At 37.9% G+C, this 15,836-nt stretch overlaps 1 protein-coding gene across 6 annotated transcripts in view; it reads left to right on the plus strand.

Moving 5' to 3' along the window:
• Positions 1–15,836, plus strand: part of PTPRZ1 (protein tyrosine phosphatase receptor type Z1) — a 145,315-nt gene that overhangs the window by 83,462 nt on the left and 46,017 nt on the right. For all 6 annotated transcript variants that reach the window (XM_052789390.1, XM_052789392.1, XM_052789391.1 and 3 more), the window contains exons 7-10: positions 3,044–3,201; positions 3,765–3,915; positions 11,811–11,995; positions 12,744–12,870. In XM_052789390.1, coding sequence (XP_052645350.1) covers positions 3,044–3,201; positions 3,765–3,915; positions 11,811–11,995; positions 12,744–12,870 — 621 coding nt within the window. The remainder of the gene's footprint in view (positions 1–3,043; positions 3,202–3,764; positions 3,916–11,810; positions 11,996–12,743; positions 12,871–15,836) is intronic.

The raw sequence follows: 15,836 nt of genomic DNA on the forward strand, positions 1-15,836 counted from the left end.
AGGGGTGACCTCATGGCAGTCTGCACCTTCCTCACGGGGGGCAGCGGAGGGGGAGGTGCTGATCTCCTCTCTCTGGTGACCAGCGAAAGGACACGAGGAGATGGAATGAAGCTGTGTCAGGGGAAGTTCAGCTTGGACGTTAGGAAAAGGTTCTTCACTGAGAGGGTGGTCAGTCACTGGAACGGGCTCCTCAGGGAAGGAGCACCTGGAGCACGGCACCAAGCCTGTCAGAGTTCAAGGAGCATCCGGACGACACTCTTAGTCATATGGTTTAGTCTTAGGTAGTCCTGCAAGGAGCAGGGAGTTGGACTCAATGATCCTTATGAGTCCCTTCCAACTTGAGATATTCTATGATTTATTTACCCCAAGACTGAATATTTGTAACAACAGCGGAAAGTGTAAATGAATAAATATAACTATCATGAGGAATTTGCAACTCTTTAAATGCTAAATCAAGATAAATGCCTGATTTATTCTGTGAGTTTTCTTAGTCATACATTTCTGGATTTTTATATGCAGTTGGAAGCAAATAACCCTGTTGCAGCCCTCCAAGATCTGTCTTACAAGTGTGAGACTGTATGAATATCAGTATTCAGTAGACTCAGTGGAGATGAATTCTTTTTTCAGTAGCTCCTAAATCTGAAATAATCCAATTATATTACATTTGTACTAGCATTATTCAAACCAAATGCTGACACTTTGGTGTTTTAGAATTCCTTGTGGTTTTATGTCAGAGCACATGGACTTCAGAGTGGTGCATGAGGAGATCTGGGCTCTGTTTCTAACCCAGTTTCACAATGGCTTCACAGAAGAATAAACATGAATGAGCACTGTCTTGAACAGGGATATTTTCTTACATCATGGCCATGACCTTAAGTAAATGGTTAACTTTGTCTCAGTTTTACTATATGTAATGATACTTGAGCTTTGTAACCCCCCTTAAGATTGATAGGTTGAAAGCGTAAAAAGCTAATTAGTCCACTGTTTTAAAAGCTTTCAAAAGTATGATACTAAAATCAAGATTGTTTTTCTCCAGAAAACAAACACCATTCAACAAATACAAAAGGGAGCAACTTTCATAAATTGCAAAGATAGAGGAGGGGGAAGTATAAAGCAGTTAAGATTCATTATCTTTGTGTGCCATCTTCTATGAAACACAAAGGAGAACGAGTAATACATCAAGGCAGATACTGTCCTACAACCTTGGAAGGAGCTGTAAAACTATCAGTAGCAAGATTCAAGATACAGCCACTACATGGCACTTCAACGATGAGTAGAATATCATTTTCTTGAATAAAATGCAAATGAGCTCTGAAAATTCAGGTCATGACTAAATCAAGTTGTTCCTCCTGAAGAAAAGAGAATAGCACATGATCTGTCCTTGTCTGCAATGTACATGATCTGTCCTTGTCAGTCATATCATGTCCATGTCAGTCAGTATTGTGCTTATTCAAATCCCAGTTACTGCATTCTCAAGCTCTGCAGAGGAGCAGTCCTGTTCCTTCTGGACAAACTGTTTCTCATCATTCTTTGTAGGTGTTTGATTTTAGAATCTAGGCTGTCAATCACATTAAAGGGCATTTTAAAATCCAAAGTTGCAGAATGTATAGCAGGATTCTTACTATAAATGAGAAGTTCATGTCCCCAGGCATCTATATAAAATGGATGGGCCATATATTTTTACTGAAGGAAGAATGCGTTAACTAGACATGTACCAGATAGCAATGATAGCTTCTGTCTGAAGGTTGATTAACATGTTGACAAGAGAAATAGAAGGATGGGCTTTGCTTGACACTGCTAAATGTTTCCCTTTCGTGACACATGGATAAGAGAGAGGGGAGGAGCCAGCTGTTAAACCTTAACTCAGTAGAACAGTCATTGTACAGAAGAAAAGCATCAATGATTTGTAGTAAACTGTTAATGTAATTTGCTGCTCTCACCAAATTCATAAGGAATTATGAAGACAAAGACAGGTCAGAAATCCGTACAGGGATTAAGAAGTAACATATCTGTAAACCTACAAGTTAATGCACAGTCTGAAAATTCATTAGATATTCATAAGTGAATACTTATCAAATAGGGAGAAACTTAAAATCTGTAACTTTAGATTGAAATCAGGTATATAAGGATCTACATTATTCCAAGGTGTAAAAACCAAATATTATTTTGGATGCACCAGACAATAAGGCAGATAATTGTCACAAAATTGATAATTGTCACAGACTGAAAAAAAACCTGCCTTGAGGAAGTTGGTACCATTTCTGCTGATTTTTGTTGCTGGACCCTACTGCCATACCAGCACGAACTTAGCTTTCTGTGGATGGACTCCCAGCAATTCCACATGCACGCTCGTAGCTGACAAGGTACCAGGTAAACTGCTGACCTGAAAGACGTGATACTATTTTTACAGGACGATAAACAGAGTGGTCATACTCTCTTGGAGGAGGTCTTTGCATCCTTCTCTGTTTTGTGTAAAGCTGTTAGAGTTTTTCACTGTATTATCACCATTTTAAAAATGCCTGTTCCACAGCAATTCTGCTTCTGCCATCACTTAACCCTAACATGGTGACAATTCCCCAGGCGGTGATTTTCTGCAGAGGTTAAGATCCTGTGAGAAACTCAACAACTTGAGCAAATTCAGGGAGACTTTGAAGCCATGTCATGACACCAAGAAAAGAGATTTAACATATTTTTTCTTTGAAGTTCATGAGTGAGACAAAGATTTGGCATCTTGGACATTTACAAGTAAACTTAAAGGTGAACAAATTCTTGTGAACCAATGTACTGATTATTTATTACTGGAGTAACTCATTAAACTTTCCCAAGTAAACAAAGTTGTTATTGAACAATACTTATTCAAACTAAATAGAAAAGGATCAGCAATCTATTTGTATGCTAGTCTCTCTGGAGGTCAAATTTTGAATAGCCTCAAAATTAGCATGTTCCTATAATGGTAACTCTTTTGGAGAGTGTGAATTCTATTTATTCATTGCTTCTGCAGTATTTTAACTATCTGACTCTTAAATTTTTTTTTTTTTTTCAGGAAAACAGGCTGCCTTAGAACCATTTATTTTGCTGAACCTCTTGCCAAATGCAACAGACAAATATTACACTTATAATGGGTCTTTATCAACTCCTCCCTGCTCTGAAACGGTTGAATGGATTGTGTTTAAAGATACCATTAGTATTTCTGAAGACCAGGTAATTCGTTTAATGTATTAAAACCAAACAATTGTACATAATACCAAAGAAAACAGTTGCCATGTATATGGTAAAAGCTCATGGCATTCATTGCCAGCCCAACAACCTGGCTTTTTTTTAGCTAGTTTTGAATTTTTCATGCAGCCATTCAATTAGAAAGCATATATATTACTTGAGTGTGTTCTCTTTTCCCTTTTTTCATTCAGGACTACATTCTGAGTCATTTCTTGCCTTAGAAGGGAGTAAGAACACGATTCCTAACTGTGCAGGCTGTCTGGACTTCTAGCCCAGATAAAGAGTGCAAAACACTCTTTCCATATTCCCCCAGCTAAATGGTAGTGACTGAGCAGAGCATAGCTCCAACAGCAGAGTGAGTTGAGAAATACAGGTGGAGTAAACCATTAGATATGCTGCTGGTACAGAGGAACAAAAGTTCAGTGCCACCTGGGAGAGTTCAAGTGGGAGACTTTACCCGACAGCTCTTCCCCAGGATTTTTGCCTGTTAGCAGAATCTGGTTCATTTGTTATGAGTTCTCACTTCTTCTTTTCCTTGCCTTTTCCAGTTAGCTGTGTTCTGTGAAGTCCTTACAATGCAGCAGTCTGGCTATGTTATGCTGATGGATTACCTGCAAAACAACTTTCGAGAGCAGCAATATAAGTTCTTTGGGCAAGTGTTTTCCTCTTACACTGGACAGGAAGAAATTCATGAAGCAGGTATTTACTGAATAGTCATTCCTCTCTTCACAGGTTGAAAGACAATTTTCAGTAAAAGATTCATCCTACTATGAAGATACTCATTTTAAATTGTGTAGAAAGTAGCACGCTGTATTATTACTCATAAATCTATCACTTCAGAGAAAAAAAACTAGCAATCATAAAACATGTCAGATTAAATGGAGTGGAAAATTAAATGCTTGTCTTGACCAAACTTTCAGTGAAGATCACGTCAGTTCAAGCTTTCTTGCACTGCCCTTTTAATGTGTTTCAGACTTAAACAAAGCTGCCTTTTCAGGCACTGCAAGAGGATTTTGTTTTACAAACCCATTTGGTTCTTTGTTGTATAATGTGAATGCTTTTCCAACAGAGGCTGAAGTGAGGTCGCCAAATTCATTTCATGTAGTCTGCTGAGAAAGTGATAGATGGAGAGAATCCCAGAAGCCAGATGCTGTTCTCTGTTTTACGCAAAACCTCAGGGAAGTTTGTGAAGGTTATATGACCAAAACAGTACAATATGTAATGGGAAACAAGATCTAGCACTAAATACGGAAGTCGATGATTTCTATACTCACAAGCACATAAGAATAAATAGTAAACATCTAATTTGGGGGCATTAGGTTGCTACTTGGGTGGGGATACCTGCAGATTCTTAAACTCAGTTGCACTGAACTGTGCTTAATTAGACATAGACAGATGACTGAAGCATGTGTTGTTAGGTGTTCTCCAGATGAGAAAGAAGTGTGGTTTAATTTTAATTTGCCTTGGTTGGGTGGATATTTTTTTTTTCCTACTGGAAGGATCCTGTATATGAAACTTGCATACAAACTAGAGGATGTTCGTCATTCAGAACTGATGGAGGGTTGGGTCCCCTGCACAGGTACATCACACTGTTTCGCCACAGTGCTGCACAGGATAGCTTTACTGCTTAATTTCTATAACCAGTCAGTGTCACTTCTGTTTTGACCTCAGCTTGTCATGAACTCCTCAGATGTGTGCCTAGGATATGATTTTTTTTTTTGCATTGGTCTAAGCCAAGCAATATCTGTTCTAGCAGGGTTTCTTTGTTTACATACCAAGTAGCACTTGAATTTTTGAAGTTTGGAGGAGCATGGAACTGAGCTGTGGCAATCAAGCAAATTATCACAACTAAATAAATTTCTGTTTCCAAACAGACTTACAATGGACATTGCTAATTTGGCCTAACTTAAAGAAAGATCATGCTTCCCCAAATCCCTCTGTTTAATGAAGGTCTCTGGGAGACAGGTCACTGTAATACAGAACACTTTTCTTATGTCCTTGTTGTCAGAAGGAAACGAATCTTCTCAGTCCTTTATAAATAGGAGTCAATCTACAGTGAAGAAATGTCATAGGCAAAGGATCTTTGAAGGCAGAGACTGGGACTTCTGCCATCTGCAATCCACTTGCCTCCCAGGTGGTTGCACTACAGCCGTGACCTTGGCCTTGACCCTTCAGCACCATTGCTGCAATAGAAGGAAGCTACTTTCAGCTGTACCATCCTAATCTAGATTTCCATAGACTGATGAGAAGAAAAGCTGGATAATACTGTTTAAGACAGGCCCCTGCTTCCTTCTGTCTATTCCATGTGCTGACACCTGAAGGAGCTTTCCATGTGCTGTCCCAAGGCAATCTGTGCATTAAAACTACACAGGATTTTGCTTCCAACCAGTCCCATTTCTGTACTATATCAAAGAGAGATTCTGTGAATTTTCTATCTTATCTGTGAGTTTGGTATCCATACAAATAAGGAAAGGGTGTCCAGCCTAAAGATATTAGGATGCTTTTCTTCATTGAGTTATACCATTTAAAATTAGAAGACCGTTCTGCTTCACGTAATGATAAATTATGTTGTACAGAGCATCCACAATTTCTGTGTGTGTAGACTTGTATACAACCAAACAAATGGGTTTCAGTCTATCAAGTTCTAAGACAAAAGTGTCCTGCACTCCCATTACTGTGGCAGTAAACACATGTAGTATTTATTCCAAACTAGGTATTTAAAGTTACAAATTGTAGGTTAAAAATTCTGGTTTGGCTATAAACAAGGAGGGAAAGAAAGGGATCACTGAAATGTCAAGTCTTCCTGTATATATATTTCACATTTTTGTTAATATTTATGTGCACTATGTAAATGCAACAACATCACGTACACATACATATACGTATTTATATACACACACATATATATACACACACAAATGCAATTATAGGATTTGATTAATGTAGAACATTAGAGGAGCGTTTATATTCTCACCTCCATTTTAAGAGAAGGTAAATAAAAAGCCCTAGGAATTATTAAACTTACATGTTGAGATAGGTCCCCAAGAGTAAATAGGCTTATGTATTTCATGTTTAATATTGCAAAATTCTTGTAGTCAACAGAGGAAAAATAATCTTTGGTTATTAGACTCAAGAGAAATGACAAGAGTGGGTCTTGCTCAAGTAGATAACTGAAAAATTATTTTGTCTTGTGAAACCTAGAATCCCAGTTTTCTCCCGTTGGATTCAGCGTAGACTTTTATTAGGCAGTAGGATTAAGTGCTTGATTTATTGCTGTTATTAATACATAGCATTTCTTAAGTAGAGCTAGGTTTCCTTAGAAGGGCTAAAAGAATCTTTCTATTCAATTATGAACTGATTTCAGCAGTATATTGTCAGAAATTTTCACACAGTGACAACCTCAACATTCTTGGTGTACAAGCACTGCCCCACTGAGTACGTGGGAGATACTTCGTTCCCCAAGCCTGCCTAGTGATACATGTAATTTTCCTATGTGATATGTATGTATGCATATATGTATGTATATATTTAAGAAGAAGATTAAAATAGCTAATCCTTACAGCTGTACTTGAGGATTCAACTCAAAAAGCTTTTTAAAATTGTAATGCTTTATCTCCACCAACCTCCGATGTCATGAAAATCCATTTATAACAGAAATCATTGTTTATTCCTATGAACCTGAGAACCATCGTGGTAGCTGCTGGGCCCGTTACATAACTTCCCATCCACTCCACTCTTCTAGTAATGCCCTGTGAGTAAGTGCAGAAACACGACTCTTGTTAATCTTCCTAGATTTAATAAAGACATAAAAAACCAATGGGTTCTTAAAATTCAAGACTGACAATATACATTGGTAAAAAATATTTGTCAACCTGTTTTCCCATGAAAAATACAACTCTGTAAAGTTCAGCAGTTATTTTAGTTTTAAATTCTCTTGCAAAACTAGGTGTAAGGACTGATGCCTTTATCATTTCACATACCACAGATGACATAAATTAGCTATAACCATTCTCAGATTCTCTCAAGACACTTCCTCTTGTGCAGGGTACTTTATGCTGACATAATGTGCTGGGTGTGGGTGCACTGATGACGGGGGGGCTGCGGGGCGGGCGGCCTGTGTGAGGAGAGGCCGGGGCTGCCCCGTGCCGGACACAGCCGGCTCCAACCCGCCCACCCCGGGGCACGGAGTGAAAACGTATTTAAGAAGGGGCAAAATGCTGCACGGCAGTGAGGAAAAAAGTGTGACAAACAGCCCTGTGACACCAAGGTGAGAGAAGGAGGCGGGGAGGAGGTGCTCCAGGCGCCAGAGCAGAGATTCCCCCGCAGCCCCTGGAGACACCGTGGTGGAGGAGGTTGTCCTGCTGCAGCCAGTGGAGAGCCCACGTAGGAGCAGGCTCCTGGCAGGAGCTATGGCCTGTGGAGAGGAGCCCCTGCAGGAGCAGGTTTTCTGGCAGGATCTGTGACCCTGTGGGGGACCCACACTGTAACAGTCTTCTCCTGGAGGACTGTACCCCATGGAAGGGACCCACACTGGAGAAATTCATGAAGGACTGTATCCCGTGTGTGGGACCATGCGCTGGTGCAGGGGAACAGCATGAGGAGAAAGGAGCGGCAGAGGCAAAGCGTTACGAATTGACCACAACCCCCATTCCCCATCCCCCTGTGCCGCTTGGGGTAGGAAGGTGGAAGAGTGAAGTTGAGCCTGGGAAGAAGGGAAGGTTGGGGAGAAGGTGTTTGTAGGTTTGTTTTTGTTTCTCATTATCCTACTCTGTTTTAATTGGTGATAAATTGAATTAATTTCCCCAAGTCAAGTCTGTTTTGCCCATGATTGGTGATTGATGAGCGATCTCCCTGTCTTTATCTTGAACCATCATCTTATTTTCTCCCCCTGCCCTGCTGAGGAGGAGGAGTGAGAGAGTGGCTGGGTGGGCACCTCGTGGCCACCCAAGGTCAACCAACATACGTATCTGCTCTGCTGCTCCACCTCCATCATAGAGATAGGGTAGATTGGGAATATTGAAGAACTACTTTTTGTCACACAATGTGACAGGGAGCTGAAAAGCCCTCGAATGTCTTAAGCTAAATGAAGTGATTTCACAGCTTCCACAATTAAAAATCCGGATTTAAAAGATAAAAATCTCAAACCCAGATCCAACTAAAAGTAGACAAAAGTAACAAATATGGAAAAAATCCCCTGAGTTATCCAGTGCTGCCTCAGAACTACACCTAGTTTTATTCCAACTGTGTCAAGCTCAGAGAAGCTTAAATCCAGGCATAAATTTTATATATATATATATATATGAATAAGCCAAATTTGGGCATCTTATAAAGGTCTTCTTGTCAAAAACACAGCCCAAGTAGTTTCTGACAATGATTTGACTAATGTACCTTGGTGCTCCCCAATGATGCAATTCAGTTTAGATTAAAAACTTCTAAGTTACATGGGTAGCATTTTATTCCACAGAAGAACAAGCAAAGATAGGTGCATTATCATGATCTGATATGCAAAACCAGCATCTGAGTACTCACCTGGGGAAAGCAGAGACCTGAATTCAAGCCCAGCATGGGCCTGAATAGGTCCCTTAACTTCCCGTGAATAATTATTTCGCTGCTTGAGACTTGTAATCCAGTTGAATATCTGTGACTTCAGACTAGTAACAGACTCGAGAACTTCTGTTCTTGAAGTCTCTTTGCCCAGATTTTCAAAGTCCATATCAGAGCAGAAGTCTTGAGTTAGGTAAGTTAATATGTGATCTCCTCACTTTTCCCAGTCTCTGGAGAGGGAAAATGGGAAAAGGCAGGAGCAAAGTACCTCTGTGTTACTAAGACTGGCAGGAAAGGAAACAGCACAGGCAGGATGACTAATGAAGAGGCATCAGAAGGGCAAGAGACAACAGCTTGGGAAGGAATCGAAGTGAAATAATATGCAGATGACTGTCATGTAGGAATATTGTTGGTCACTGCTGAGATGAACAGGACCAAGCATCAAAAGGAGGAGAACAAAAGGGAAGATAACTTTTTTTCTTGGAAAAAAAATAGTTGGAAGAACCTGGAAAAGAAAACAGAGTGAAACTGAAAGAAATAGTATTGGAGACACCAATCTTGTACCTTTAGAAGTTTTATAATGCTGTTTAGTTTGAATACAGTCAGAGATTTCGGAACCAAATTCACTAACAGACAAAAAAGAGGAAGGGAGAAAAAGGACAGCAGAGAAGAGTTTGGAACAGGGAGAAGCTTGGTACTTATACTATGAAAAAGCGTTTGGAGAATTATTTTAAACACCTTCAAAAAGAAGTAGCTGAAGAGTGTATTGAGTCATAAAATAAAAATGAAATCAGAATTTAAGTCATCTGCCTTAACGCTCAGAATTAAGAAGGGAATCATCTTTGCTGGTCTAATGATTTCCTTTTGCCATCTGGTGGAAATAGGGTGGAATGACAAGTTTTAATAATGGAATGGAATGTACACAACTCGAGATTTGTTTTTTTTTTTTTCCAATTTGCTCTTCCTTTATGTCCATTAAAATAATTCAGTGTAATGAATAAAATGGCGTCAGATATATAGCACAGTAGATTAAAGCCTAGCAAGCTATAGAATTCAACAAAATTACACAGACTAATACTGCTTCTACCATTAGCTCACACACACAAAAAAAAATAAAAGAAAAAAAAAAATCACTGCTTATTTTCCCTTAACTAGCTCAGACCAGAGCTGTTCAAAACGGCCCACCTGCGTACAGAACGAAGAAACTTTTTCAAAATATTCTTTTGAGGGATTTGAGTGCCCTCCTGTGTTCAAGTGGCAAATTGCAAAGTTAATGGAAAGAATTTTTTTCCTTTCCTTCAAAATGCAGTATTGTCTGCCAAAAGCATTGTAGTATCATGGTGTTTGCTTCCTTTAAGAGAACTCCAAAGAACCTACACTTGTTTTCTTAATTAGCTAGACAGTTTTTTTTGCTTCCTTTTGCTAGATACTCAAAAGTTTGTTATTAGCAGATTCTGAGATTTGAAAAATATGTTTCCTCATTTATTCCAAATAGGGAATGATTATGTAATTACTTGTGCAAAAGTCAAGCTAAAAGTTTTGTAATAAAAATATATCCATCTAAACATTTTACTATGTAAGATTTAATTAAATTTTTGAAAGATTTAAAGTAATCTTCATGTACTCTGATCAGTGATTTTGACAAGTCTAATAGATTAAATAAAGCAGTAGAAATGAGGTAATAAATGAAGTAATAGACTGAATAATATGCCTTTTCAGTACATATGAAAGTGAATATGAAAGGAAATTCAGTACATGAGAAATGAACTTCCTAAAAGCTAGAGCAGGGGCAGATAGCCACTCTGAGCATTTCAGCCAAAGTTCAAAACCCATACAGATTCAAAGAGATAAGAAGAGGGATTTATAACAGGAACTGTCAGGGACCCCTGGCCCTCATTCTGAGACACCAGAACAAATCTAGTTGCTGTGCTCTCAAGCTGGGAACCAAAAGTAAGTGAACACTTTTGACAGTCATCTCCATTCTTCAGTGCTGTGTCTGAAGACACAGTTCCCCCACCAGTAGTGCGGATGATGAGAGCAAGGTAGGAGAATGGGGTCTCAGCCCAAAACCAAACCAGCCATGAATGATGCAGCTGTATATGAAGTTGCTTTATTTTTCATGTATCACAACTTACTGGTCATTTTTCAGTGAGCTTCAGCTAAATAATTTACATTTTCTGCTACAGGTACTTGGGCAATTTAAAAAGCATATGTCATAGTCTCAGTAAATTTCTAGCACACTGGTAATCAGTAAATCTGTATGTCTAGAAAAGTATCAAAACGTTCAGCTTACTTGAATAAGATGAAAAGAGTATTGGCGGGGAAGGGCTGGAAGACATGGAAGAGTAGCTGCCTCACCAGGCTTCTTCTGGAGTGCAGGTTCCAGGCTCACAAAGAAGGTGTGCGTGAGCCAGGCCCAGGACGGCAACAGTTTGATCAGACTTCTTCAGCAGATGTCTAGGTGGTGCCTTAAAATATAACAACATGAAATCATTACCTGCTAACCTAACCATTTCTTAGCCTCTCCCTATTTGCTTTTGTCTCTTCTTTAGGTACTATAAAAAGATGCAAACATCATTGAGAGGAAATTCAAGTGTGATAGGCTTAACTTTAACCTTTAAAAACAATCTACTACAGATTACAGTCTATTACAGCTGGTGAGAGAGTGTGCAGCTCTTCTAATGCTACTCCGGTAGACCCAGAAAGACAGAGAAATACAGATTTTTCATACCCAGGACATATATATGAATCTTTATGTTTTGTGTTTTATATTTTATTTCTTGGGAACTGAATATTAATATGTCACAAAATATGGTATAAAAAGGGGGGGAGAAGGGGACTCAGTCCTCAAATTAACTTGCTTTTGAAAATCTAGTGTTAAAATGCCAGTTCTGTTTATAGTTCATGGCATCTCAGATATTTTAGTGGAAAGCTAAAAATGAGGCACGTGAAAGACTTGCATTAATTTTCTCAGGAGGTGGCTCAAGATTAGTAGAGTTATTTGTACCATTTAATAAATATCATGTTCTTTCCTCTTTTCTTTCTTCCAGTTTGCAGCTCAGAACCTGAAAATGTTCAGTCTGATCCAAAGAATTATACTAGTCTTCTTGTTACATGGGAAAGACCTCGGGTTGTATATGACACCACAATTGAGAGATTTGCTGTCTTTTATCAACAGTTGGATGGAGAAGACCAGACTAAGCATGAGTTTCTGACAGATGGGTATCAGGACTTGGTAACTGTAAACTCTTCAAGTTTCATACAAAGGGGTGATGGTAAAACACTCACTATTAATTATCTTAAGGAATTAAACAATAGCTGGGAGCTGATTCAATAAAAAAATTGCTTCTTTGGCTGCAGCTCACAGAAGCTGTACTTCATTTTTTGGCTGTGAAGCCACAAAGACAATTAAAAAAATATTTTTTAAAAAGCCTCTCTTGCCCAGAAGAGAGAAAGCTTTCGCAGATTGCTGTTCTGATTTGCCCATACCATTCCCAAAAGTTTATGACCATGTCAATCTCAGAGCTCCTTAGCCATAAAACCCTTAATCAATTAATAGTGATCTGTATTTCATTGCTCACTGATGTGCAAAGAATGACCTATGCAAGCAACTAATAAGATTCAGTACAATCATACTGCTATATATTAAGTTACTGATTACAGCTTCATGGTATTTTACTGAAGTGATCTGTTCCTCTAACCCTCTTTAAAGACTCATAACTTATCAGAGATAACGTTATCTAAACTAGTGTTCAGCATTAAATAATTATATGGTTTGGTATCTTCCATGTAAAAACTCATAAGATTTTTTTTGAAGTTGACTGAAAAACATTTGTGGCAATAAAATATGAACAGCATACATGAGAGTCCTAGAAGAAAGGAGCTTTATGGTTCACATGAAAAATGTGTTATGAAAAAAATAATAGTTCCAAATATTTGATACTTATTTGCAAGTAAATGATTAAACATGGTTTTTCTTTTAGGGGGCTATTCTAAATAATCTGCTGCCCAATACAAGTTATGTTCTTCAGATAGTTGCTGTTTGCTCTAATGGTCTATATGGAAAATACAGTGACCAAGTCATTGTTGATATGCCTTTAGAGGACCCAGGTAAGTCATCTTTTGAGCTTAGTGATCACTTTTAGCTGAAAATCTGTATTTGAAGTAGTTTGTTTGCAAACCAGTTAAAATGTGAGACTATCAAAATATCCTAAAATGAAATTTCAAAATCGCTGCAGTTAACCTTCAGCATGTTCTTTGCTACTGATATTTTACATGATGTAATGCTCCATTCCTTGAAAACATTACCTATGAAAGACTGCATGTTAATTTTTTTAACTCTAAGAATATTCTGAAAAACACCTACCTGATTTCAAATCTCACAAGTGTATCTTTTAGCAATATAATGTAGGGAAATAAAACCATGTTTGGTATTATTTCTCTACGGTTCAAGCATCCTCCCAGAATTAATCCACACAGCCAAAGTATTAAGGAAACAAGTAGTACAAACCCAATATATGACTTATAAGTCTGCATCAATTGATTTTGAAATTTGATTTCTTATGATTACTTGGAGTTTGATTTCAAAGGACTTGCGGTGATGGAATTCCCTTGCTTCTTAATGCTGCCTCGCAAAAAATCAAAAGGCCTAACAAACAAATCTTACTGATTTCACAGCCAGATTTACTTCTTCCGCCTGCTGGTAAATATGAAATAATTTGAAATTATAGCATGAAGCTTGATCTTGTCCTTAATAATTCTTTAAATTCTGTGGAAGTTTTAGCATCAGACCCAGTTCTTATCAAAGTGAGTGAGAGCTGTGTTTTTAATTAAGAACCCTGTAATTAATCATAGGAAAAAAACAAAGACTTTCTGATCATGCAAGAAACCATTTTTTATCTAAGGGCCTGGATTCTTGTTGTTTATTTATGGATTCTTGTAAGTTCAGTTTTACAGTTCACTAAGTCTGTTTAGTACAGCAAAGTCCTTAGCAATGTTGTGATGTACTTGGGAAAACAGATCAGTTTTTCATTTCAAGGGAACCACATTCCTTTACAGCAAGAAAGAATATGATTCTACCGTATGAGTTCTCTACCATATGAATTCTGAACGATAGTAATAGGCTTATAATAGTGTGGTTTTGTCCGAAGGAGAGGGATGTAGGTTCGGGTATAGTACATATAAATTTTCAGTAAAAATTTGACTTGTCTTTCAAACACAATGTATTAAGAAGAATGCATTTTTGGAGTCTTATGCTAATATCTACCAGAATTTTCCTATTTCTCTTCAGTTTTCTAAGAAGTCCATGACAAGGTTCTGACATTCTGCCTGACATTTCACTTTCCTGTTTATCCTTTATCTACCTCTTAGATATTATATTCCTTTACTTCCTTTCCAGAATTTGCTGGTTTTGTGTTTGAAGAATTTTCTCAGATGAGAGTTCATCTACATGCCCCCACATCCATTTCTACATAGAATGACAAATAAGCAGCATAGTGCTGTCATTATTAAACAATAGTTTAACAAACCAACTCAGTGCAGTGCTGCCATCACAGCTTTAAAACCTCTGAAAATAGACACTGCAAAACAAAATCCAGCGTAGGTAATATCCACAGGATAAACCGCCCTACTACTACTGTTGTATCCCTGCTCTAAGGGTGAGTCGCATACCACCCCGCTGTGTGCCATGACTCCCTTTGGAAGGAAAGGTGGATGCAGAGGCAGGGAGGGAGACAGGAGCGCTGGGGCTGGGTAACCGGGGAGCCAGCATTGCAGGCAGCACTGCACAGTGCGAGCAAATACTGCTGGGGAACAAACTCCACAAGAGGACGATGTTCAGCAGCCTGCAGCGGGCCAGCAGCGTAGATACAGCCACTGATCGTGGCATCCCTGTTGTATTTCTGCTGAAGTCATGCAAAGCAGGGGCTTTGCATTCATTTCAGTAGGAAGAAGACTGAGGGCATTGCTTTGGAAATACATACTGGAAAACTCATTTCACCTTCCAGTATAGCAGCAGAAATTTCTCTGAGATTTGTATTCTCAGACAAAATAATTTGGTGCAATAAATGTTCCATTTAGCAGTTCTGAGCGAAGGTCCGATATTCTCATGGCTTTTTACACAGACACACCACTAATTTCTTTTTGTTCAAGAAATGAGAAATTACAATGCAAGGATACCTAGGAGGCATAACAATGTAAAGATGTATCTATACAAAATATGAACAGGTTAGCGTAACTCTGAAAATGGTATTTTTGTGTTTTGTGTCATTTGAACATTTAAATATGTCTCCTTAATGTTGCATTAAAGCAAATTAATGTATATATCTATATTCTTATCCTGAGTTTTCTTGTTTTTAAATAAAGCATTGTAAAGAGGAGAGTTAAATAATCTGCATATCAGAACTGTATGAACACCTGGGGTTCTCTTCAAATTTCAGGCAGTTCTGAAAATTTGTAATAGCTTCAGGTCTACCTAAGGTTTTTCCTTTAGTTTTCCAAAAGCTTCAAAACTGAGGAGGATATTTCAGGTCAAATGAAGTGTTTCAAGGATATTTTAAATTTAAAAAAAAAAATTAAAAGAAGGAGAAGTTTATAAAGAAAAATGAAATATCAAAATTAATTACTTTACGTATTTCAGAAAAACTGTTTCTTTGGGATGCTTCCTATCTGAAATGGACACAAAGTTATTAAATACACTTTGTGTTCTTTTATTTTGACACTTCCACAGTGGTACATCTGAAAGTGTTGGATGAGGAAAATTCAGGGAAAAATCCCCCCCATGTAATTAGGGTGATTCCTATGGGTGTACATTGCTCTATAAATAAGTTTTAGAGATGATGTCTCAACCCTGGATATAATTTTAAAATATGAGAAAAACTTCCATTCATTTCTAATATTAATGTTTATTTGCATACTTACTTTTACTAATTATTTACATCTGAATTAACTGTTGCAAATATTGCAAATATTTTCATATTTAATATTTTAATATTGCAAATATTAAACAACAGAGATATGAGAATGTAGATATCTAATGAGAAAGATTTGTTCAGAGCAACTTGCTGGTTACCACTATA

This window comes from Harpia harpyja, chromosome 6 (assembly GCF_026419915.1).
Source record: "Harpia harpyja isolate bHarHar1 chromosome 6, bHarHar1 primary haplotype, whole genome shotgun sequence".
Classification (NCBI taxonomy): Eukaryota; Metazoa; Chordata; class Aves; order Accipitriformes; family Accipitridae; genus Harpia; species Harpia harpyja.